At 38.7% G+C, this 26,305-nt stretch overlaps 1 protein-coding gene across 5 annotated transcripts; it reads right to left on the bottom strand.

The window, feature by feature from the left end:
* Window positions 1–10,448: 10,448 nt before the first annotated feature.
* Window positions 10,449–26,200, bottom strand: WBP11 (WW domain binding protein 11). 5 transcript variants are annotated; one of them, XM_019744775.2, is made up of 13 exons: window positions 26,090–26,200; window positions 25,224–25,376; window positions 24,683–24,830; window positions 24,142–24,173; window positions 22,894–22,987; window positions 18,775–18,971; window positions 17,732–17,865; window positions 17,315–17,514; window positions 16,578–16,769; window positions 14,543–14,644; window positions 13,841–14,128; window positions 12,646–12,828; window positions 10,449–11,466 (listed from the first exon to the last, which is right to left on the bottom strand). In XM_019744775.2, the coding sequence occupies exons 3-13, from the start codon at window positions 24,744–24,746 to the stop codon at window positions 11,033–11,035; spliced, it is 1,920 nt and encodes a 639-aa protein (XP_019600334.2). In that variant the 5' UTR covers window positions 24,747–24,830; window positions 25,224–25,376; window positions 26,090–26,200; the 3' UTR covers window positions 10,449–11,032. The 5 variants fall into 5 exon arrangements, with proteins under 5 accessions (XP_019600334.2, XP_074182083.1, XP_019600333.2 ...); XM_074325982.1 differs by having other exon boundaries at window positions 24,683–24,767; XM_019744774.2 differs by having other exon boundaries at window positions 26,012–26,157.
* Between the last annotated feature and the right edge of the window lie 105 nt (window positions 26,201–26,305).

The following is a 26,305-nucleotide window of genomic DNA, read 5'->3' as shown; positions in this document are numbered from 1 at the left end:
TGGTCGAGAGAGCTCTGTAGTCGCGGGGGTCTGTCGGAGACCTCTAGAACAGGTACTGGTGGGTCGGCTTGAACTACTTTCTGGGCTGCTTTGGTCCGCAGGTCACCCTCGAGGAGTTATGCGCCGATGAAGGAAACCATGAGGGACCCACTGGCCTGGACGTGGGCGGAGTTGGGAGCGTTCCCTGCTCGCCTTTAGGTAAAGAAGAGGCAGTAATATGTGCGGATGCGGCGGGAGGAATTATTTTTACGGCCTGTTCCCAGGGCCTTAGCTCTCCTGCCCTGTCTGGGCGGTTCAGGAACCAGTTCTAGGAAAGAGACGGTGGGATCGAGCTGGTCTCGGGCAGGAAGTTGTCTCTCCGGACGTACTTTTCAAAAGGTGGAGTAACTTTCTGTCTTGGAAGAGCGGCTCTGATGACACTGTGTCAACTTAAATTTTTCTTAGCCTAATAGCTGTTGTGTTTTCATGTTTTGGATATCAGATATTTTTATATACACACTTATGTTCACATTTCTTTAAAATGAAGGAAACACCCAGTAAATATGTGTAATACAGAAGCATGAGTCATGAGGTTGGAAATTTGTTCCAGACTTTCATGTTGCATAACAGTGCAGTGCCTTTAGTCATGAGTTACATATGAGCATGTTTATGAGCTTTTAAAATTATTTTCTCAAGTTTCTAGCGTCATAATGATCTTGTCTTCATCATAATACCCCTGTGGGAATGTAATAGATTTGATTTTACTTTATGACAACAAACAAATAACCAGCTTTAAGTCCATTATGTTCTTCCACTGGCCTGAAGTACCATAATGACCTCATTCCAACAATGTCTGTAGGGGTTACATTGCTTAATGGCACAGCAATGCTTTAATAAATATGTGAGATACGAGAAAAGGTAAGTGCAGCAAAGAACACAGTTCAGATAAGGAATCACATTTTAAAGTTGAATACTAGTAATCCTGTTCTGTCCTGGCTTGACCCTTCCACTTCACCCTTTTCCGCAAGCTTCATCTTGGCCCAAAGGGCCACCAAAAAGATCCTAGTTTAGATTTTATGTCTTTGAATTCATCTTTCCTGTGAGTCATAGTTTAAGGCTTCCTGGAAAAAAAGGAATAGGCTGTTCTTCACCCTTAATAGTTAGTGGTTGGCCCGTTTTCCCACATAGACGTTATTTCTTCTTCAGTATTTATGGAGCATCTCCATATGCCATACTCAGTAGCAGGTGATTGGTGTTGGGAATGCAGCTATGAATACGGCCAACTAGATTTCCACTCTTGGAGCTCACTTTTTTTCTTGGTGACTGAAGACAGGACAATGGACAAATAAAGTAATATCAGAGAAAAGATTCCCCTTCGGCTTCTGTTAGTACTTGTGTGTCTGCTGCTTGTGGAATGAGTGTTGGGATTACTTTGCCCATGTGGTCATCTTTGCGGTGTACAAAGGTCAGGCCCCACCCACCTCTGTTAAGCAGATAGTTGCCCCTAGTTTCTGAAGAGAATAGATCCCAAAATTACCATGGGCAGGTTCCAGGATGTTCAGCTACTCCACTCCTCACCTTTCATCCAGAAGACTTCCTCATATATAAAATAGTCATAATACCCCTTTTGAGGACTGAGACTGTTCATTTACTACACATATTAGATATAAAGCACTCAATAAATTAAAAGCAGTATCATTTCCTGCAGGATATGGCTTACCCTTATAGGTTAAGGCATAGGTGCAGCAAACAATAAATAATAGGATTTTTTTTTTTTTTTTTTAATGCCAAATTGTTAAGATAGTTCTCATTGTTACTACTTCGGGGACATGTTGGGTATTGGAGCAAAAAAAACCCCAAAAACTACATATCAAGTGTTGGTTTTGACATTTAAGTCTTAATTTCTTAAAAGATTTAAGGCTTATTACCAAAATGGTCAAGAAATGAGGACCAGGGCCATTAAGACATTTATAAGAAAAAAAAATTTTTTTTCTTTTCCCTCTGATAGTCACGAGAGTCTATCTGACCCTATTACCTGAATAGTAAGACAGGCAGAATACAAAAGTGCAGTGATTGCCCCTATTACCACCCCACCTCCACAGCCACTGCCCTGGGCTTCTTAGGATCCCCTCAGATACTTCCCCTGCTGCAAGGTTCAAATAGTCCCTCACCATTTTTGTTTCTGAGGGTTTTGTTTTTTTTTTAACCTGAATAATTTGTGACAGTGAAAAATGCATCCTTCCTACAAAATCAATTTAGCCTATGATCCTTGACAGACAAACAGTCTTGTCAGTGTATGGTTCATTTAAAAGGCCAATATTTCAAGTACAAAGCCATATGGCAGAAGACAGTACAAAAACTGGTGGGACCTGAATTCTGATTTTTAATAGATTTATAATCCATAGTTGTATTTATGACACGCCTATTCTTTCCTGCAGAGATAAGCCATTGAGTGTGGCCAGCTGTCACTCGGGCAGAATTTATTCTTTGTTTTTTCTCTGCAGGGCCAGTCTTGCCTTTGTGTCTGTGAGAACTGGGCTGGTTAGTTTTGTCTGCCTGGAATGAAAAGGTTTCGTCTGGCCTCAAAATTGGTGATGACTGGCCTACTATATGCAAACTCTTCACAAATCCCCTTCCAATAGTTGAAAGGTTATGTACCATGGTGTTTAAGAACTCAGGCTCTCTAGAACCTGAGACAGGTTCAAATCCACTCTGTTCCTCACTAGTTGGGTGATTTTGGAACTGTTGCTAAAATCTCTTTCAACCTCAGTTTCATCTATTAAGTGGACACAATAATAGAGTTTACCTCAGTGGGTTTTGGGGAGGAGTCAATGAGATAATATGAATGAGGCACTAAGTTTCCTGTATAGATACATGCTCAGTGAATAGTAACTATTCTTATTTCTATGTGAAACTGGATTTAGAGCAAGTATCAGTAGTTATGGGACCTATTGAAATAGCTAAACATACGGCATTCTAAAAATCCTGTGACTTTTCTGGTAGAAAATCATAAAAACAAATTTAGTGGCTGTTTTACTAATTACAGGACATCCACAAATCTATAACAGAAAAGGGAGTAATACATTATTAATGCTTATGAACTGTAATTTGCACTTCTCCCCCAAGCCAATCTAGTTTGGAATTAATGGTTTGTTAAGTACACCCATGTAGATTAAAAATGGAACCTGTTTGTTCAGCAATTTATTGAGCATATATTATGTGTTATACCTAGATTGATAACCACTGCCAAGAAAAATGATTATAATAAAAAAGGTTATAATCTAGCAGATTACATGTAAAGAAAGAGAGATATCCTGGGTATTACGGTAACCAAATAGAATTACCAGTGTCCCTCAGCCTGGTGGGAAGAATGGCACCTGATAGAGGTTTAGGTATAAGAGCAAACCTGAAATGACAGAATGTTCTAGGCAGAGAAGCAGCACAAACAACAGCACGGGGGTCAAAAAACAATGCCTGCAACTGGATGTGAATGAATCCAGGGGAAGAGGTCTGACCTAGAGATAAGAACTTGGGAGTCATGACTAAAAATGGTCAGAGTGGACTAAATCATCCAGAGGGAATATCCATATAAAGAACATATATATAGGTGTATAAGTGAATCTATGAGGGGATCTATGAGATGTAATCGACTGGCAGAAGAGGAGGAGGCTTTAAGGAGATGAGAAGACATGGCCTGAAGGCCACCAGGAGACAGAGTGAAAATGGACAGAGATTTTTCACAATTTCGTTCACTGTACTTCTTGACACCTCCTAATTTTGACACCTCCTAATATGCTTATAACTACATAACGTTCTTTACAGGTTATTACATTTTCCCACATGTCAAATGCTGACAAGTTGACTGACTTTACTAATGGTACTGGAATGGATATGCATTTTTACCCTTTGCATTTTTACGTTGTTGCACCTACAGAAATTTGAGGTATATGTGGTGACAACAGAAACTTAAAAAAAAAAAAAAAAAAAGCTGAAAAGAATGTTGGTCAAGAACCTTTTGGAAATATCTTTTATCATTCATTTAATTGAATATAGTTTTTTACATATTTTAATTAACTTTAATTTTAAAGAAGTTATAGAAACTGATAGCTTATTAATTCATAAAATCAATGTAGGTATTTTAGAATGCTTAAAACCTAAAAAAGTTAACCCTGACAAAGCAAATTTTTATAAATCAGATAATGTTTAGTTTCCCAAGAGAGGGAAATGGAGAGTAAGAGGAACAGAAAAGAAGAAAATGAAAGGAAGCCAGGTGGCTTCAGGTAGATAGGAAATTACCACTGTAAAGCTTTATTTTGTTTCTTCTACAAAGAGAGGAAGAAAAGTTTAGGTGCTGAAAAACAGATTTTAAAATATATGTACATAAAAGAAATGGCAGCACATTTGGGTTGGTAACTTGGATCCTTGATAATTTCATCCAGCCATGCAATTGAAAAGCCAGCACTGCATAAATCCAAATTATGGAAACAAAAGAGAGATAAACCCTACATTGAACAAAATTATTTCTTTTAGACAAACGAGACAAGCAGTCTGTTCATGGGAGTTCATTTGCTTCCTGCTTTAAAGTACTTTTCAAATGAACTATCTTGTTCACGTCAAAAGCCACTGCAATTGCAAAATGTCCCTGATGAAATTGTGCCTATTAGAGAGGTAGGTGTACAAATTCCTGTTATAATGAGAAGACATGAAGGAAGCAGGTGTTTGGCCTGGAAGAGGTGCAATTTTAGGTTGTGACGACTAGGAGAAATACATGGTTTATGAAGATGTGTACTTTCTCATCCCCAGAACTTGGCCAAGGGCCAATCATCACCGAGCCTGGGTCCAGGCAGGCAAAACTAAACAAACCAGTTCTCAGGGACACAAAGACAAGAGTGAGGAAGAAGTCTATCAGATTTAGAAATGGTGACCTGAAACAAAGTTTATCCTGAGGTCGTTGGTCTGATGGAAACTTCTGAACTCAGGCCTTGGGGGTCGTCTCAAAAACAGACTTGTCAGGCCTATGCCCATCCTCTCTACAGATTTTGCCTCTTATAGACAATACTAAATACTAAGCAAGCTAACAAGCAATGAAAACGGAATAGACTAAAAACAATTTTACTGAGCAATACTAATCTCATCAGACGGAAAATTCCAAGAGATCTTGTTCCTAGGGAAACATACGTACTAAACTCAACACTGCATTTTTTCAACGAAATGCAGGATCTCGGCTCAGCATCTCCCTGCCCTGAGCAGGTGGTACCTCACACAGAAGGAATCACCAGGGATTTCAGGTGTTCCCATTGTTTCTGAGTTGAGAATCTCGGTCCAAGCAATGAGTGCTTTAGCTGATTGCTTTAGCCGAACCTGTAATTTTGTCTATGTCCTCTAGCCAAAGACCACCAAGAATATAGCTGTAGTTGAACAAGTTGGGTTTATTGCTCTTTGCATAAAGGGAGAATACTGTGGGGCAATGTGGTGTGTCTCAGAGGGTATTAGAAAGGATTTATTATAGGTTTTGGGTTTGTGCTCACTGACTTTGGGGCTTTGCCCAGAATTGCATGCTGTTGAGGTAAGTCTATGATTTGGGTAGCTTAATACATCTAATAAGGTACAAGGAATGGAGTGAGGCTAAAGCTGTAATGGGTCAACATGCTAATGTATCTTGGCTAGCATAGGGGGCTGTTTGGTCATTTTTCGTGGTTTGGACAACTCTGTTTTTGTATTCAGGCATGATTACAGAGTACTCTTGTTTTTGTTTTGATTTTTCATGGCCACGGAACAGCCTTGTCTGGTGTTGGTGTTCCGTGAAATTGTTTATATTCCACAAAAAACCACAGTGTGGCTATGTCAGGCCAACTCCTAGCAACACCAGGGCCTGGCTGATAGTCCATGCCAGTTGTGAGCCGTCATGGGCTGCTTTCCCCTGTCTCCATAGTAAAGAAAAAACGTGACATGGAGAAGAGGGCTTGCTGAGCAATGGAAATAAACACATCTTAAAGCAAATGTTTTTACTGTGCAAGTACCAAGCTACTGTCTATGGGTATTTCAGTCCCACATTTATGTACTTTAAACATCTAACTCCTGCAGCAACATCCCCTTGTTTTCATGTTCATCGAGGAACTTTTTATCTTGAATTTATTTTTTGTGTGTGTGCGTCTTCACATAGTGTAAGACTGTTCTGGTTTCTTTAATATGATGATCCATGTATTTCTAATAATAAATTATGTTTTAAATTAAAATTTATATTCTATTTACATATACTAATATACCGGGGCTGCCAAAAAAATGTACACAAGTGGACACTTTGGTCAACGTTGCTCAAGCAGTAGTTCACCGTAATCATAAGTGTCTGGAGGCTGATGGTAACTGCTTTGAGCACCTCTTGTAATTGCAGAAGTCAAACGTGACTTGTATTCATCTTTTGTTATTGGTATATATCGAGTATTACAATTTTAATACAGTTTTCCTTCCTTAAAATGTGTATACATTTTTTGGCACCCCCTATATAATTTTATATATTTAAATGTACGTATTAAGTAAATACTATGACATTACTTTCTTCCCTTCTTCTATAATAATATCCATCTTCCCATTTGCCCAGCCTAAATAGAACCCAAAAGTTATCCTGATTTCAACTCATGTCAGAAAAAAAATTCAACCCAATAAAAATCTAGGCGTTGGTTTTCTCATTCATAAAATTAGGATAATAGTAACAATCCCTTATTATAGAGCAGTTAGTGACTAGTATAAGAGCTCAATGAATGACTACTGTCATTATAATTTCGATTTCACTTTTCTCTTACCCTTTGTCTTCTTGTCTCTCATTCAGTGTTTATGATATTTACCCCCTACCTGCCTCCTGAGCCTCATCTTTCATCCGCCTACTTAAGACTTCATAAAAATAACATGGCCTTTGTATTTGTGGGTGGTGTATTGTGTAAAACGAGACAAGATTTCAGAGCTATCCTAATATCTACTCTTCCCCTCCTCTTGCCTGAACTTTGGCTGTCACCTGCCTTCTTACTTTGCCTCCCTCCCCATTTTATTGGAGCCAAGGTTGCTGGGTGCAGTGATAATGAATAATGTAGTTCATTCTGTTCTTCCTTGGACTCTAATTTTTCTTGTGATTCTGTGGACACAAACACTATCACATTCTAATTTTTCCTACAAATATTGTTATAAAAACCTTAAAGCACATTTATGTTTTTGCATCTTAAAGTACTTTTTAAGTCTTAACTCTCCTATCAGCTATTTATCTCCTGAAAATGTGGTATAATTCTTACTAAATATGGTAAATTGCAATAGAAAACACTTAGCTTGTTTTTCGGCTTCAGATGCCTAACGAGGGGTAATACTCTGAATAGGATAACAGGTCAAGGAAAAACATGTATTTGGGGATCCATGGTCTTTTCTTTGCAAACTACTGATTTTTTAAAAACATGTTTTCTCTATTTGTTTGTAGTACCATGCAGGTAACCAGTTGTTAGTATTTTTAATCATTCAGAGAAAACATTTCCCTTTGTTTTTTCAAACCTCTCTTTAAAGGGAACATACAAAAATTATAAAATTGTGATGAATGTCTTCACTGTCATGTTGCATATATAGCCATCAGATTATTTATTTTCCAAATTGTTCATTAGCACAGGTTAAAAAAATTCTTTACAAAACTTGGCATTGGTAAATACTGTATTCAAGGTATGAGACTGAAGTGATACAGGCATTGTTTGTCAGCTAAAATTTCCGTAAGGGCCACGAGAGTAGGGGCCCCATGTGGTTTTGCTCACCACTGTTTCCATCACCCCCAGTAGGCTCTCAGTAACTGTCTGTGGAATAGTGTATTCTCTCTCACGCCTCCTCACCCTCAGTTATCTCGTTCCATCTGTTATCCTGTCCTTCTCCGGTTACCTTTCCCTCTCAGCAAAATGAGCAAGCCCGTTAAGCAGAACCCCTCTGCTCACCCAGTCCTCAGCCACCTGCCGTCTCACCTCTTTACTTTCCTTCAGAGCCAAACCATAAAGCTTCCTTGGATACAAGGGAATTGAAGTGGGACAGTCAGTTTGTTCTCACAGAAGTGCCAGTTCTGACCTTTGCCAGAAGCCCTTATTATTTCCAGGGATGTAAAGACAAATTTCCTCTCTGCTGATATACCTTCCTGAACCCTGAGGCTGGATGTGTAGAAATTATCTACAGCTCTGCTCAGTGACACCTTTGAGCTCCAGAGTCCTGCAGTGAGACCTGTTATCCAAACTGATTCTGGCTGAGGAACATTTTCAGGTATTAGACCTGCTCCAGTTTGAGTTCAGGACCAAACACAAGTGTGTGGTTCTATGCGGGGTGGTGATTGTGGCACTTTCTGTGGCCAGAAGTTTTACTTGCATGCAATACAAAATAAATACTAAACAATATCCCGTTACATATGAGATATTAAGATCACAAACTAGAATGTACAAAATGAGAATTGAAACTAAATAGAAGCTTGGAAGTTATCCAGGGCCTGAGCTGACCCCATGCCACGGCAGAGTATTATTGTGATCTTCAATTCCCATTTTATGGTACCGTAAGACCAAGAAAAAAAGGAGTTTCAAAATGATTTTAAGAGGCAAATAATGATAAGGAAATGGTAATGTTTATCCATACCTGATTGAAGATTTGTATCAAGCAGTGATTTCAGAGACCTGATCTGACCAGAAGTACTTTGATGAAACCATGACATGGCATTAGGATCACGACAGCAATGCCTACCCAGAATCAGAACTGATTCCTTTCCTGTAGATGCAGCTAACACGTGCAATGTGTCTGATTTTACCACTGAAAGGATTTTCAGAAAAGCAGTCAAGTTAGAAAGTGATTTTATGATAAACTGTCAACAGCTTTCTTAATTAACATGCAATAGATATCCCAGGGGGAAACATTCAAGCAAGAACCTTAAAAACATTGCAGACCAAATACTGAGTAATTGTTTATACTGAGATTAAATATTGATTTATGATGTAATTGTGTTCCATTCTTGCATTTGAACCATCAAAGATTCAATTCACCAGCTGACGTACGTTGATTACATTAAAACAAAAAAATCCAAAGTGGTCTGTAGAAGTGCTTTGGCAGGATTTACTTTAGTGTGAAATAAGTTAACTTCTAAGCAAAGGCACATAACACAAAGATCTCAGAATCAAAATCTGAAAACCCATCAAAGAAATCAGCTGCAAGAAAATAAAACTTATTGTATTGTACTGTTTAGAATATCACCAACTTATGATAAAAGATTCATATGCAAGATATTTGAGATACAATGAATACGAGGTCTGACAATTAAGTTTGTGAACTTGTTGCAACAATGTTGCTAACCTTTTTTATTATCAGAGGGATTATTATGAATTTGTACCAACTGGGCAGTTAACCAAGTTTACTATTTGGAGTGCTCAAAAGGCTGCTTGAAAGACGATCTGAACTTTTCGCCAGCAGTTCATGGCTCTTGCATCACCGCAATGCTCTTGCATCACAGCTGTGAGGGAGTTTTTAGCCAGTAAATAACTGTATTGGAGCACCCTCCCTACTCACCTGATCTGGCCCTCAATGACTTCCTTTACCTGGAAATATGGAAAGGGAGATGTTTTGATGACATTTAGGACATCAAGTGTAATATGACAGCTGATGGCCATTCCAGAAAGTTCCAACATTGCATTGAAGGATGGACTAGGTGCTGGCATTGGTGCATAGCTTCCCAAGGGGAGCACTTCGAAGGTGACCATAGTGATATTCAGCAATGCAGTATGTAGCACTTTTTCTAGGATGAGTTCACAAACAATTGTCCAACCTTCATAGGTATGCCTAGCCTGAATTCAACACGTATGGTCTCATTGCATGGGTGTGTCTTTGTGTATGAAATACACTGTTGGGCCACTGGATAAACCACATGAGTCCTTTAGCTTCAATACTCTCGTTTATAACATGGGGAAAATATGTTAGTCATCCCCAAGAGTACTGGGTAGATGAATTAGTTATTAAAGCACTTTGTAAAGAAAGTATCAATGCAAATTAAGTGTTAGGCATTCTTATTCATTCGATGTGATTTAAAACGAAAAGCTTGTAAAACCAACAAATTCAAAAACGAAAAAGTAAACTTTTCTGATTCTCTAATAGTTTTGAAATGGTTTAAAAGAATCTTTTGCCATTCAATTAGTATCAGTTCACAAAGCTCTGGGGAAGTCATCTTTGAGGATAAGCCTTACCATGTTCTTAGCAATAAATAAAACCTCTTACTCCCTCTGAAGTCAATATGATAACACTGAAGGAAAAGAATTATTTCTCTTCTTTATTCCTTAAATGTAAGACTTAGTTTTAACCACATTTTCAACAAGATTCTCAATTTGTACCTTAAATGGTAGTTCCTTAAAGCCAAAGTTTTAAATACTTGCTTCTTTTTTGACCCTAAAATAGATACCATGTTTATACATGATCAAGAACACAGAGGATCTTGGTGTAGAACATTTATTTATTTATTCCACGAAACACTCAAAGTTTAGGTCAGTGGGAAATAATTTTAATCAAACAATTGTACATTGTCTTCCCACACATCTCGCTTTGTATTAGGAAATGACATTGTGATCCATTTCACTACAATATTACAAAATATTTACAAGAAAATATTAAAAATAATTCAAACACAAAAGACAAGATGGGGGTGAAATAAACTGTTTTTTTCCCCCCAAAATCTCTATTCCAGTGCCCACAGCACACAAGAGAATCAAAAGAAATAAGTAACAAAGATCGCCCTGATCACAAGTTTCCAAATGGAGAGGGGAAGAAATAGGATGAAAATGGTGGTATGAAAGGGAATGGATATTAGCAGCACTGCTTCAGTAACCAATTTATTCTCAGTGAAATACCCTCTCATATGCAATGAATTCTGAACAAGGCTAAACTTTAAGATATTCCCTCAACTGAAATTAAAAAATACCCTGCCAGTGAAAGCAGCTCTTTTGCCTAAGTTTCCTAAGAGCCTCTTTCTCCACGCACTAAAGACATGAATAGAAGTGTGTTCAGGCATCAAAAGTTGTCACAGTAACCCTTCCATCTCTTTCATGAAAGCTTCATACACATCATCCTTAGTTTGTACTGAGACCGGAACAGATGGACCAGATTTGGGGGCTGCTTTGGCAAGAGGCACAGCAGAATCATCCTCTGACTTTCTTTGGGGAACAGCAGAAGCCCCTTTATTCTCCCGACGGACCCTCAGTGCGGTGGGCACGAATCGAGTAATCTCTGCCTTGGGATTGGTGATCTGTGGCTTGGCACTGATGGTTGCTGTGGCTTTCTTCTCAATGGTGGCTGTGTTCGTGTCATCGGCCTTGGGTCGCTGAATCAGGTTGGGTGGAGCACTTAAAACTCCAGGGTTTGGCAAAGGAGCCGGTGGGAAAAGCCCAGGTGGGGCAGGTCCGAGTGGAGGCACCAAAGGTGGGCGCATCATGCCAGGACGAGGTGGGGGGATACCTAAGTGAAAGAGAAAACAGGCTGATGAACACCACAGGAACTAATAAAATGTAACTGCGATTAAGGATGTTAAAAACATAATTGACATGTTTTTAAAAATGGACAGTTTACATAAAATAAGCTGAAATAATGGCTGGTTGCTATTTGAAACTCAGGAATATATTCTAACAGTAAATACATTTTACTACAAAACAATATTTACCTTCAGTCTGTATTTTGTACTTATACCAGGAATGTTTTCTTCCTCTTAAATAACGTACTACTTTAAAATTGAAAGCAAAAACAACTGGTGTGAAATATGATTTCAAAATGGTCGAATTTCAAATTTGACAGCCCAAGAGTCTACTAGCTGTATAGTGCAGATGCTATCAGGGCCAAGGTTGGGGGTTTGATTCCTATGTACTATTTACTGATTTCCACCCCCTGCCCCCCAAATGGTAACTCCATGAGTGGGGAGTAAGACTGTAACTAATCACAATCTGTCACCATTCCTGGAAAAGAATTCATGTCCCATTGATGGTTCAGACATATCATCATTTTACATAGAATTGCAGGTTTTCCTTCAAATGTCACTTATAAGACTGAAGATAAAATACCAAATTTCATCAAATCTAAGATGCTACTGCTTATACGAACTCATAAATATTTAATATACAACTAACAGGGAGAAACAAATGTCCAAGCTGGGGAGCTTAAAAGACCTTCATATTAAACTGGGACATTTTATGTAGTAAACCAGAAATATACTGGCACACATAACAAAACCACAAGGAAGTTTTCTCTCTCTCTCAACCCAGTATCAATTGCTTATCTAGCATTGATACTGGGTAGAGAGAGAGAGAAAAAAAAATCTCCCTTGTGATTTTAAATTTTAAGCTGGCACTTATGGAGATGCATGGAATGACTTGCCAATTACAAGTGAAGACCTATAAAAAAAATCTCAAATGGAGAATTTAATCCAAATGGTCTCTGCCTGGGAAAAGGCCCTCGATTGGCAGGCAGAATCAATGCAAATACTCTATATAAAAGAACTCAAGTTCAATCCAGGCCAATAACATTTTGAAAACGCCACTTTAAGACATTCCTTCATTTTAGGATATTGAATTGTGAAAACACGTCTTAGAGCCAATGTAATATATATAGTAGACAAACGTTCGTTATGGCAATTGAAAGCTTTACCTGGTGGTGCAGGGGGAGGTAGCCTTGGTGGCGGTCCCCGGGGAGGAGGGCCAGGAGGCAGGCCTGGAGGGGGGCCTGGGGGAGGCCCAGGGGGTCGGCCTGGCGGTGGGCCTGGAGGTAAAAGTCGGGGTAAAGGCCCTCGGAGTCCTGGCATTCCAGGTGGTCTCAGGAATGGAGGAGCTCCTGAAAAGAGAAAAATGATAAGTTAATGTCAAACAAATACATATGAACTAGTAATTGTGGTAAAAATAAAGGTTAACTCAGATGTGGCTTGCTTTATCACTTTAACCTGAAATCAGATAACTTCAAAAACTGATTGAAACGTGTGGAAGCAGAATTCATCCAACAAGTATCTGAGCACCAGAGATAGGGTATTAAACCTCTTATGGATCATTTCTTTTTTCCCAGCACTGACATAAAGGATAGTCAGTCACAGCTCTCTTGGGCTGGAAACATACAAAGATGGTAAGAATTTTTAAATGGTGCCAACATGAGCTGAAAAAGGACTACAAAGTGAAGTGCTTCAATGATCTCCTGAAATTCATTAAGATACAGGACCACTGAGAATGACATAAAATAGGTCATTTTGCTTTGCACCAGTAGGAAAAGGATGAACTCAACTGAAGAAAACTTAGTTGGCTGAATGTAGAAGGAATAAAATCATAAAGAGCCAAGAAGTTCTATATGTTCCTTCAGACTGTAAATGAAATTTTTATACTTTTAAGCTCAACACTTGATTAATACGGATCGTTTTTGTCTCTAATTACTGTAAAGATTACACTGACATCCAATAATCCCCAGACCAAAGGATAGGAGACAGTATTTACTGTATCCTAATCCCACTGCCTCCCAATTTAGAACTGGATCAAACTTGTCATACTAAAAAATAGTATTAAAGAAACTCCTGTTTACATACTCCAGTTTCTGCCTGCTAGAATCAGAACTAAAGAATGCTGAAAAAGGAAGAGCTTGGAAGAGAAAGATGGCTGTCAGAAGTATTATGAGTTGCAAATGGTGCTGTAAGAATAAACCAGTTGCACTTATCCTTTGAGAATCCTTGATTTCTTAGGGAACTGCAGTAGGAGGAAACAAGAAAACATCTATACTAATGATGTGTCTTTTTGGAATGACTTCATTGTAACCACACAGAACGTGGTTAGACTTAATTATTTATCCATAATAGGTAGATGCTTACCTGGAGGTGGTCCAGGAGGAAGGCCTGTAGGTGGTCCAGGTGGCCGTAAAGGTGGAGCAGGAGGTGGTCCAAGAGGAGGTGGTCCTGGCATGGGAGGTGCTTGTATCTGAGAAGGAGGAACAGACTGTGGGGGACCTTGTTGCTGTGAAGCAGATGTGCCATCAGAAAGAGATTCCTCTTTATGCTGTTTTTGTGATTGCTTTTCTGCTTCAGAATCATCAGAATCATCTTCATCATCGTCCTCTGAAAACTCCTCTACTTCCCGTCCTTCCTCAGGGATTTCCTGACCTGAAAGAAATTTTACACCATGTAAATGGAGTTGATTAATATTTTACAGCCTGTAAAAGAATGATGCCTGAAGACACATGCTCAATAAATGCTTTCTTAAAATTAACAAATAGTCTTCTTCAGTAAAATACGTAAGATATGGAAGAATCAAATAGTATTCCCCTGATCTATGCTAGTAGCATAGCGAATGAGCCCAGGCTTTAGAAGACAGGCCTGGATTTAAATGCCATTTCAACCACTTACTCGCTGTGCAACTTTGGGCAGCTTACCATAATGTCTTCAAACCTTACCTTTTATAAAACAAGGATTTGTTACTTACTTCAGGGTTGCTGGGATACTAAATGGGAAAACGTATGTAAAGAAACTGGCATGAGGAGTACCAAAAGCTGACTCACTATTCTTTCCCTGTCTTACCTGCCATTCGCAGCATCATAGCTTGAAGAGGAGTCAGCTCCTTCATGCTTTTCTTTTTCTTCCTTGATTTCCCAGGCATATCTGCAAATCGTACACTCAGACCTAAGAAGCCAGAGGAGGGAGAAAGAGAGGGGTGGATTGTCATCAGTAAAATTCATTAAATGTTTACTATAAAACAAATACTATAAATTACTGGACGTGATTGTTGCCTGTAAATTTCCTGTAAAACTGGGCAGAAAATAAGCGCAGAGAGTCATATTCAAGATAGTAAGTAACGTACCAATTGGTGGTAAATATACGTTGTACTGATTTAAAAGTTACAAATTTAAAAAAAGCTTCAAGAATACTAATAACATCTTTATGCCAATAAAATTGAGCACCCAGATAAAAACAACTGACAATTTTCTAGAAAAATGTTAAGTTACTAAAATTGGCCAAAAAAGTGGTAAGACCAGAATACACGAAAATGAAATGGAAGTCAAAGATCTACTCACCTGGCTGAAATAATTTTACAAGGAAATTCAGCCAAACATTAAGTTACAGAAATTTCCTATAAAGGGCACAGGAGGAGATGGAATGCTATCCAGAATTCATGAAGCTAGCATAACACTGGTACCAAAACTAACCTACTGGCCAACATAAAATACAAGCTTGAAGAGACAGTGTTCAAAAAAAAAAGGGAACCATAACCACCTAAGGTTGGTCCCAGACATGCAAGATGGTTTAACATTAGAAAAGCTATCAATGCAATCCATTACAATAAACAACTTAAACATAACAACATCCCAATAGATGCTTAAAAAGTATTTAGGTATGATAAAAGCTTTTAGTAAACTAGGACTAGAAGGGAACTTCTTAACCTGACAAAGGCTATCCTCTAGACACGTTTAAACATCATGCTAAACGGTGAAATGTTAGGAGCATTCTTAGTTGGTAAACATTTACAAGAGGATAGGAATTCCACAAGGGAAGGGCTTTAGTTTTGTTCACAGCCTTAGAGTCTACAAACATGCCCTGCATGTAGTAAAAACTCAGTAAATATTAGCTGACTGAATGTTCAATCAGGACAGCCATTTTAAGCCAGTGTGCACTGATGAGTACATGTTAAGAAAAACCAGTTGGCAGCAAGAGAAAAATGAGGCAAAGACCACACCGTCCCAGAAGAAATGGAGCTGCTGTGGCTCTAATGGCTTCCTACTTTCCAGTGCTAGCTCCTGTGTAAGGGCCCTCTGTAATTTTTCATTACAAGCTCTCCTTATCTACCCTTTGAAACTAACTTTCTGATTTATAACCAAACCCTTAAGAAATAGGTGAAAAATTATCACCATTACAAATGCTAACATTAGTAGTATTACTAACACATATATACTGTGTTGTAGGCTACAAAACCAATTCCAAAGGAAGCCAACACTATTCGGGCGTGACAGAGTATACATTTTCATATTGCTCACTACCTGTAACAATGCTTAAAATTCTTGATGAATGTCATAACTACTTTTTAAAAGAACATGTAACTCAGTCTAAATTTATAGTAAACATGTAATACACATTATGAATATATTATGTTCCCATTAGTGATGACTCCACTTACAAGCATGCCTCCATTATAATTATGGTTCTGGTTCTTATAATATACCACGAACACACAAAATTTAAAGAGCGTCAAATGTAGATATTTAAATAGAATGATTAAAAAACAATGTGAACATGGTTTTCTCAATATAGTTATGTGGTTATTCTCCTTTCTTTCCTATACACACCCATGAGGACATCTTCATGCTGTTGAACAGCTATTATCTTTTTCCCCAAAAGTTAACATTAGACATTTTTATTACAAATACTGCTTTTTTCTTTGCATCCATCGAGTATTTACTATGCATCAAGAACTTTGATTCTGCTGAGACATAAAGATACAGCTATGATCCTTCTTTTCAAGCTCACAACACAATTACTTTCAGAGATGCATTAATACATCAGGACCGTTGGCTGTGTGCTAATTAATCATCAATACCACAGAACTTTCATCTGTACGTACCTGACTTTTTTTCTTCATTGTTTTCTCTTTCATTATCATCACGGTGCACAAATTCATCCCCTTCACTTTCTCCATCTGATCTGTCAGTGTCGCTGTCGTCAGTACTGTCATCATGCTTATCTTGATCCATATCCTCAGGATAGCCGTCATCTTCACTGGTGCTGGAAATGTCATCATCATGACTCCGTTGAGCTTAAAAGGGGGCAGGGAACAGTAATGTGATTGACTGGATTCTCTATTACATGGTATGCCGAAACACAGAAAATTATGCTATGTAACTTACAATAATTTGTTTTTAAAATTTCTGTATATGAGCTCAGCTGTTCACATAGTCTGACAGTATTTTCACTTGGCAGCAGTTTAAAATATTCAAACTAGAAAACAAACTGCTTAGGAAGTTGTATACACATACATACACAATAAGTGTGACTGTATATAATACTCTAGTCTGATGATAATAAAGCTGAAAGGGAAACAGGAATCCAAGTCTTAGGGAATTAGTAGTAAGAGAGTGACATCTCTAAGAAAAGCCTAATTTAAGACACAACAAACATTTTATACTTCATTATGTATGATGCTTTTACTTGGGTAGATCCTATGATGTATCAATCTTTAGTACATACACGGTATCATTAACATCCCAAGTTCTGAGGGGGGTGAACAGGGTGTTAAACAGGGCCCACATGAAAAATGATAGTGGAAAGGTTATAAGAGCAAAAGGAACAGTCACTACTTACCAAGTTCGGGACTATATAACATGTCTTCGTCGCGCCGACGAGGGGGAAGATCTAGGGCAAAGCCCACTTTACGGCCATACATTTGTAGGACTTGAGGGGGAGGTGGACCAGGAGGAGGACCGGGAGGCTTCCTGCCAGGGGGCAAACGTGGAACACCATGTCCAAGAAGAGGAAGGATAGAAACTGCCCGAGTTGGAGGTCTGTCAAGAAAATTTCACAGTAATCACGTTAACAGTGATGAGGTCTTTACTTGTTCTTCTAAACAATTTTCAAGGGATCTCTTATTTCATATTTATTTCAAATGAGGCACTGCTTACATTCACGTTGTCTTTTATTTCCCATTACATTAATTTTGGCACTGGATAGTCAAGACGTGCTTCTACTACATGCTAGTTGATTTTGCTACCACTTCCTTACCCATAGGCTGAGGTCTTCTTAAGGATGGACGGTGGCTGGGCACCAGGAAGGGGAATGTCCTGGATCAGGATGTTGGAAGGAGCGTGTGGCATGTCTGGCAAAGGAATGCTCTCCACTTCCACATGCTGAGCATTCTGAAACACAGGGAATGGGATCTTTCAATAGGAGGATAAGAGGAACTCACACACTCAACACTAAAATTCAACGTTAGCTGTTTCATACTCTGGATCCGCTTTCCACCTAGCACAAATATCACAGACAAACAAGAACAGCAAGCCTCATCAAGATTTCTAGTCTGTCAACGAATTGAAAAAAAATCTTTATCTCCTCTAAAAAAACTAAAACCCAGCTGTTTTTCTCACCCTGTTATCAACTAATACTTTTTGGTTATGGTTTGAAATAGCTGCTGTTCAGAGAAGTCCAACTATTAAAATATCTAGCACCAAAGCCATCCTATTTAATATTCCGGATGATAGGTATCAATTAACTTAGAAATAGTGTATATTCAATGGCAGAGCTTGGGCTCTAAAATTATTTCTGCCACAGATTAGCTGTATGACTGAGCAAGTTACCTTAGTTTCCTTTTCTATAAAATGGGACCCATACTGCCCACTTAACAAAAATTATAGCACTTGGTTTTTTTACATTTTCATTTTGAGGAAAAATTTACAAGGAAATGTGAAAATCCAACGAGTTTTGATAAATGCACGTATATCATACTCCCTCCCAGTCAATCCCTAACACTGTCCCAAGGCAAGGACTGTTACCAATTTTTCCCTCCATAGATTAGATTTGCTTATTTCAGAATTTCATACAAATGGAATCATAACTACAAAAGCAGCTTAGTATGTTTTTGAGATTTAAAAATACCTTGGCTGTTTCTAGTTTTTGGCTATGATTATGTTGGCAGATGGATTAATTTTTCTTGTGTATGTTTAATCTGACAAGAAATTGCCAAGAGATTCAACATGATCAATTTCTCCACTAACAATTTTTAAGAACAAATCTAACATTTTAGTTTCTCTCAAAAGAAACTTGAGTACCTTGACAGCATCAAAATATTGGCTAAGTTGAGCCCTCTTCTGTTCATATTCTACTTCTAGCTTTCTCAGTTCTTTGTAAATATCGGGATTCTCTTTTTCATAGAGTCGTAGAATACGTTCAAAGGTTTCACGCAGCTTTTTACGCTTGTCTTTCAGCACCTTCTCATTTAACTGTGGCTGTTGCACTGGGTTAAACTCTGAGAGAAGAGAGCAGATTATGGAATTAAACATTAAAAGGTCACTTCATTTAGGTATCAAGACTGTCATTTAATAAAAATCTCCTTATATGCTAAAATTTTTAAAAGGGAGTTCGACACCAGATATACTCTTCAATTTCAAAAGAACTGAAATATTTATTAAAATTCCATCTTTTTAACATGGCCATGAATTTTACTGTCTCTTCTAAGAAATGTCACTTAAGTAACTGATGTTCATTATTACTGTAAAAGAAATCCACTTTCACTCCTCTATGCTAACAACCTGATACAGTGAAGCTTCAGCCAGACAGACCTGGGTTTATATACTATGCTGGCTCTGTCATTCAATTCTGAGATCTTGGACACTTTACTTGAATTCTCATGTTTAACCTCTTTATCTGGGGAAACGGGGGCATCAGCTACTTCATAACAGAGCTCTGATGATTAAATGGGATCATAAATAAAGTATCTAGTGGTGTCTGGCTCATATTACTTTTACAACAGAATGGTGTTGTCTCACTACCATATAAGCCTTTTTCTTCTCATGTGTTCAACATGGGGCTTAATTTCCGGTCTTCTGCCCCAAGAGAAATCAGCACAAGACTCCCAGGCCTGCCGTGTCCATCATACCTGCTCCTCCATCCCTCTTGCCAGTGACTGACTCAGAGATCACATGGTGTACGATCCAAATTGGGACCAGATCCTTCTCTGATTTTTTAACACAGATGTGTGAGAGAGATGCTCTCACAAGCAAGGATGAAATACACCTTGAGCTATCAGTGGCCTTGTAGCCCAACTACCACTACCGTGTTTCCCCGAAAATAAGACCTAGCCGGACCATCAGCTCTAATGCGTCTTTTGGAGCAAAAATTAATATAAGACCCAGTCTTATTTTACTATGAGACTGGGTTTTATATAATATAATACTGGGTCTTATATTAATTTTTGCTCCAAAAGACGCATTAGAGCTGATGGTCCGGCTAGGTCTTATTTTCGGGGAAACACGGTAATTCACACACATATTCCACCTCCCATCCCAAGAAGTTCATTAACAATATGGTGAATAAAGCTAACAGACAAAAGGCCAGACAGATGGATAAATGGACAGTCTTGATAATGATATCTGCATTTTCAAGGTCAGCTTCCCTCTGGTATTTCTCAATTATGGGACTCAATTATCTTTTTTTCTGCTTAAACTCAGTTTGTACTGAGTTTTTTTAAAGCTTTTATTTATTTTTGTTTTTCTAGGACCCATCAGCTCCAAGTCCAGTAGTTGTTTCAATCTAGTTGTGGAGGGCACAGCTCACAGTGGCCCAGTGTGGGGATCGAACTGGCAACCTTGTTAAGAGCACTGTGCTTTAACCAACAGAGCTAACTGGCTACCCCTGTACTGAGTTTTATAAATTGTAATTAGAGTGCTGATAAACAATGTTACTTTCTCCCTTTTCCTTTTTTTTTTTTAATTTTTATTGGGGAATATTGGGGAACTATGTTTTTCCAGGACCTATCAGCTCCATGTCAAGTCGTTTTCAATCTAGTTGCGGGGGGTGCAGCTCAGCTCCAAGTGAAGTTGTTGTTTTCAATCTAGTTGTGGAAGGTGCAGCTCAGCTCCAGGTCAAGTCGTTGTTTTCAATCTAATTGTGGAAGGCGCAGCTCACTGGCCCATGTGGGAATCGAACTGATGACCTTGATGTTATGAGCACTGCGCTCTAACCATTCAGGCATCTGGCCGCCCTCCTTTTTCTTAAAGAATAACCAATCTAATTATTTTCTTCTCTAAATCCTATTAGCTAGCATAGTTATTCAAAACCAGAAGGTACAGTCTTATATACCACAGTATTCCTTAGTGTGATTAAGAAAACTATTGAATGCCTCAGTTTTAATCCCAGCATTGCTACTTAACAGTGCGACCTTGAGAAAGGTAGATAATCCGTGTTGAGTTTCCTCGTCTGTAAAACAGGGACAGTACACCTACCTCCAAAAAGTTGTGAGGATTAAATGAGAACATTAAAAAAAAAAAAAAAAATGATACACAGCAAGGTAAGAGATCAACAAGCTTCAGAAGTTTCAGTTACTATTATTATCTCCTTTTAAAACTGATGAGACAGATAGTTAACAGGAGCAAGCTTGTGAGCTAGGAGGATGAGACGGGCAGAGTTATGAGTTAGCAGGAAGGAGCTTAAAAATTAATCGCTTGGCTCTGAATCCCCTGGCTAGCACTGTACCTGTAAGCTGACAAGCGTCTTATATCCATCATAGATGGGAACAGAACAGTTCCCAGGCGAGGCCAACTGCAATGGCAACCCCCTGCGAGCTAACAAATACCCATCATAATATCATAGATGGGAACAGAACGGTTCCCGGAAAAAGCCCCCTACAAGCTGATAAGCACCCTGCATCAATCATGGATGGGAATGGGACGGTTCCCAGAGGAGGCCAATTGTAACAGCAACCGCCTGCAAGCTGACAAGCACCCTACATCCTACATAGAAAAATATAAAACCCAGCACACAAACCCGCGGTAGCTGTTTACTCTAGACTCTGCCCCTAGCAACTTCTCTGCCGGTGCTTCTGACTTCTACCCTTCTGTCTGGGCACACTCCTCTTCTCTAGACATTGCCACGGCACCCTTGCTGCCCAACTTTCAATAACCTTTTCTTGCTTTCCTCCTTTTCTGAATCTCGTGAATTCTTTCACGTTCTGTGTATGACCAGGGGTATTTCTACATCAATACAAAAATCACATAAATCAGTTTAGGGTCATTTAATCGGTAACATCCTAATACTCCAGGAACAGCAATCGTCCTTACTGAAATTTATAGCAGAGGCAACAAGTGGATCAGTTACAGCTGAACTGGGAAAGATTTGGCATCATGTAGCCTGACCCAGAACTCTTGCCAGGCTTGCTGCACAGACTGCCACATTATTTTAGTTACTATTAATACCGTAACCCCACATAACTGGATTTTTTGGAACCCCAATTAATACATCATTGAGGAGATCCACTGTTAACTCTTTCACTTATGTTTTTGGGCAAACTACTAAAACTGTTTTGGTACCTTTGTAAACAAAACTTGTAAAGACACTTTAATATGCTAAATAAAAAAAGTGGTAGGAGGCAGAAGACAGAATTGGCAAAAATTTGATAGCTAAAAGCACATAGGAATTAAGTAGACTTCTATTTTTGCATGTTTGAAAACTTCCATTAAAAAAACAAAAATTAAAAATCCCACGTTCTAACATTAAGAAATAGGTATTCGTGGGTTGGGATAAAATTTCCAGTGGCAGCATCACAGATGATTGTCAATCAACTTTAAAAGCAAGGAAAGATAACATGCATTTACCTCATGATTCCAGTTTTGACAAAGCAGTTATAATGAAGATGCATATGATGAGACTGAATTAAAATTATTCTATAAAATGTGAAAAAGGGGGGAAATCCTAATCTAGTATTTTATAAAATGTGATTTTAAGTATTTGATGATTTCTTCTATCTTCTACATCCTTACTAAGCAGTCAAGTATCTTTTTAGGTTCTCATTGGAAAACATGGGAAACTGATATATTCATAGTGGCCTATTATTTAGATTTACATGGTAGCTGCCAACATTAAAAAACAAAACAAGACAAACAAAACCCCAAGGTGATTTCAAAAACCCGATTTCGGTCTTCTCTCAAAAAAATGAGCTGGCCAAAGTGAGCTTTCATTACCTCATAACAATTAGCTCTAGCTAAATAATGGCTATCCTCTTATTCTAGATGAGACTTTCAGTTTATAATAGCTCCCCACCATTTCGTCTTCCTGACACTAAAACTAAATTCAAGTGTCAAATGCCATCATGCTTTTCTTTTTCTTATGCCTGCCTGCCCATGTATCAGACTGTTATCCCTGCTATAAAATCTAGCCTTTTTATAAATTCTTACCCATTTCATCCAATTTCTCCATGTCCCGGATAATCTGTTTGGGATCCTTCATCTTCAAAACTGCAGCTCGTACCATCATGCGTTGTTTTTTGTTCTTAGAAAAAGAAAAGAGCAGTATGTCAAAAAGCTGGACACTCATGAGTTTTTCAATTTGCTTCAAAAATCTAAGTTGAAGTTGAACTTCTTGATATGATCATTTGTTTCAACTAGCAACAGCTATGTAATTTTTTACTCTCAAAAAAATGTTTCAACTTTAGACAAAAAGGTAAATGTTATTTATTAGATGTGCTTTCTGAGGCAAGTATCTAAAGCAGTTACTGAAAAAAAAAAAAAAAAAAAAAAAAAAATTTGCAGTTTTTTTTGTTTTAAACAGGTTTCAGCTATATTCTAAAGGTATATATTCAAGTTTTATAGGATTTATTGCTAAACAATGTAACAAGAACACACAATTGAAAACAATTAAAAATCTGAGTTTTCTTAATGTGATACTAAAAGGTAAATCCTTTCTTATTCTGGGAGAAGCACTTTGTCATCAACTCAACAGCTATATAACCAGGAAAATGAATGCACAAAGCTAGTTAGCATCACATTTATTTACAGCCACTAATTCAGTAGCTTTTAACAAAGCAGTATGTTTTAATAACTAATAAAAAAAGAATTACTTTCAAAAGTGTATTATTTAACTCACTGGGAAAGATATTCAAATAAACAATGTTACAATAACCCATCATGAGTTTATCAGAAAGGTTATTTAGTTTTGTTTCCAAGTACAAAAGGTCCCAGACTTTCCAATATTCGGCTTACGATTTTTTTTTTTTACTTTACCATAGTGCCAAAGGCACTTGCATTCAGTAGAAATTGTACTTCAAAATTTGATCTTTTTCTCGGCTAGCCATGCAGTATGATAGTCTCTCATGATGCTGGGCAGTGGCAGAGAGATGATTTTGCCTAACTGGAGGCTAATGTCAGTGTTCTGAACACATTTAAGGTATACCAGGCTAAACTATGATGTTTGGTAGGCTAGGTGTATTAAATGCATTTTCAACTTAAGATATATTCAGCTTACAATGGGTTTTTGGGACATAACTCCATTGTAACAAGGAGCAGCTATATGGTACTTTAGTACATTTTATGGTTCTGGCAAGTAACTGGAAATGTTATTTGGAAATCCACTAATCCCAAATGATAAAATGTGCCAAACAACACTTAATACGCTTAATAGCTGATTTGATGCATCTGAAATCATACCTTCTTTAGTTCTCTCTTCCGGGCTTCTTTTCCTAGAGAAAGAGAGAGAAAACTTTCAAACCTTGAACATTATTATAACATTTCCTCAATTTAATACAATTCTTATTGTGAGAGGCTGTCCTGCACTGTAGGACATTCAGAAGCACCCCTGGCCTCTACCTACTAGATGCTAGTAGCACCCTTCTAATTTTGCCAACCAAAATGTCTCGAGAAATTTTAAGCTTAAGGAAGAACTAGGAACCTGATGAAAAAAGATGTCATAAAATACTAAAGAACTTGCAGAACTAATTTATTCAAAATTCCAAATACAAAAATAAAGTTTTAAGCCAATTCCAAGTCAATCAAATTAGAAATATGCACACAATTTTTTTTTGCATGTTTTAAAGTTTTAATCATGTGCCCACAAGAACACTGTATAACTTTATACAACCAATTCCTAGCACTGCTAATCTTGAAATTAGGACGTCATGAAATAGATTTCCTAATGCTTGCAATTTTTACCACTCCTCTTCTTCATCATTCCACATTCATGGATACTTACGGGCTTGGTCTGTGGGGTTCATAAATTTCCCACTCTTGGTGGATGATGTAGATCTCCGTCCCATGTTGACAATCTGTGTGGTTCACTTGTTCATTAAAAAAATAAAATAAAATAACCAAAAGCTGCATCAAAGTAAGAACGTCCAAGCCTGTAGAAAATTTGTGTGAGTTTATTAGAGCTTATCCGAGCCAAACTGACAACCTGCCTGTCATCAAGATCTCAAAAATGCCCTGGAGAATGAGTTTTGCAGTCCTGTTTATACTTTAGAGTGAAGGATGGACCCTAAGGAAGATTACTTTAAGGTGGGAAAAAGCAAGGCAGGGAAATTTCTATGCCGGGATTACAGGATAGTTAACAAGATTATGTGCTCCCCTGAGGGTCATTAAGCCTCTGACAGGTCTGGGAAAAAGAGCAATTTCAAAAGTATGTTAACCTAGATGCACAGAAGCAATGGACAGGGCTGGCTTAACGCAAAGATAAACCTTTTACAAGAGAAGTTATAGGCCCGAGGTAAACTTTTTAGTAGACCATACAATTATACCTTTCCTTCTTTATGAAGATCTTATCAGACAAGTTTGTTATTAGTTAATGTCTCTTTCAGCAAGTGTTCAATTGCCTTGACTTCTGCGAAATGCTTCCAAGTTGTTCCAGTGGCAACTACTTTACCCTGTCAAGGATTTCCTTCTTATAAAACCTGGGAGTGGGGGAGAAGAGAGGCAGAAGCAAGCAAAATTAGTACAAATACAAGCTCTCATATCTTTGATGGCCCGCATCTTTTTTGCTTTCCTCTCTCAATTACCCCCAGGCTCTTGCTTTGACCCACCTTCCCCAACCTGAAACAGAATACGAATTACAGAAAATTTTTAGAGAGGAAACTGGGGCCTTGGTCTGCGCAAACTGCCATTATGTCTTGAAACAGAAGCGACAGGGAAATCGGGCCACAAAACCGTGGGGGGACCTCTAGACAACCAAAGAAGCTCCAAGGGGACGGGGCCCAGATCCACCAAAGGCCAACAGTAGCTGCAACTGCCGAAACCATAGCGACGGTTGAACCTGACTCGAAGTACAAACATCAAACCTAAGGCTATCGACGAGCAGTCAGCGTGCACAGACAGGAGGCGGCGCTAACCGACTTGGGGGAGTCAGCCGCTTAACCGCGCTGGTCGCCGCTCCGCCCCAGGCTCGGGGATCCTCCAGTCGGCTACCCGGGGGACCCAACCGCGGAGAGGAAAAACGGGGCAGAGGCCTTGTGTCCCCGAGGCAACCGCGCGTGCCCACGAAGGAACGGGAAAGATGAAGAATCCGATTGGCACAATCCCGCACACTCACACTTCTGCTGGGCTCTAGGACTACAAGAAGCGGGGAGAGGACGATTTTCGGCCTCTTTTACTTGGTAGGGGCCTTCACCTCTGCCTCCCGGTCAGCTATCCAGCAACCGCCATCTTGAAACCTCGCGCCCCTCCGCCATTCCTACGTCACTTCCTATCCCTGTAGGCCGACGAACTCAGGGTTTCTCCGCCCTGGAACCATAGAAAGTAACCATAGAACCATAGAAAGAACTCCAGGACCAGAGTCTCTTCCGCTCCAATACAGTACCGAATTGGTTGGTTATCGACTAAGAGC

This window comes from Rhinolophus sinicus, linkage group LG02, assembly GCF_036562045.2.
Source record: "Rhinolophus sinicus isolate RSC01 linkage group LG02, ASM3656204v1, whole genome shotgun sequence".
Lineage (NCBI taxonomy): Eukaryota > Metazoa > Chordata > Mammalia > Chiroptera > Rhinolophidae > Rhinolophus > Rhinolophus sinicus.
Note: the sequence above shows the minus strand (reverse complement) of the source record. Positions and strands in the feature narration are given on the sequence as shown.

Excerpts from the sequence above, each read along its gene's own strand:
- WBP11 (XM_019744775.2), bottom strand. The coding sequence starts at position 24,746 with ATGGGACGGAGATCTACATCATCCACCAAGAGTGGGAAATTTATGAAC. Across the intron at positions 16,770-17,314 it reads GTTATATAGTCCCGAACTTG|CTCAACGGAGTCATGATGAT; the intron begins GTAAGTAGTGAC and ends CCCCCTTTTAAG. Across the intron at positions 12,829-13,840 it reads TCCTCCTGGACCACCTCCAG|GAGCTCCTCCATTCCTGAGA; the intron begins GTAAGCATCTAC and ends TTCTCTTTTCAG.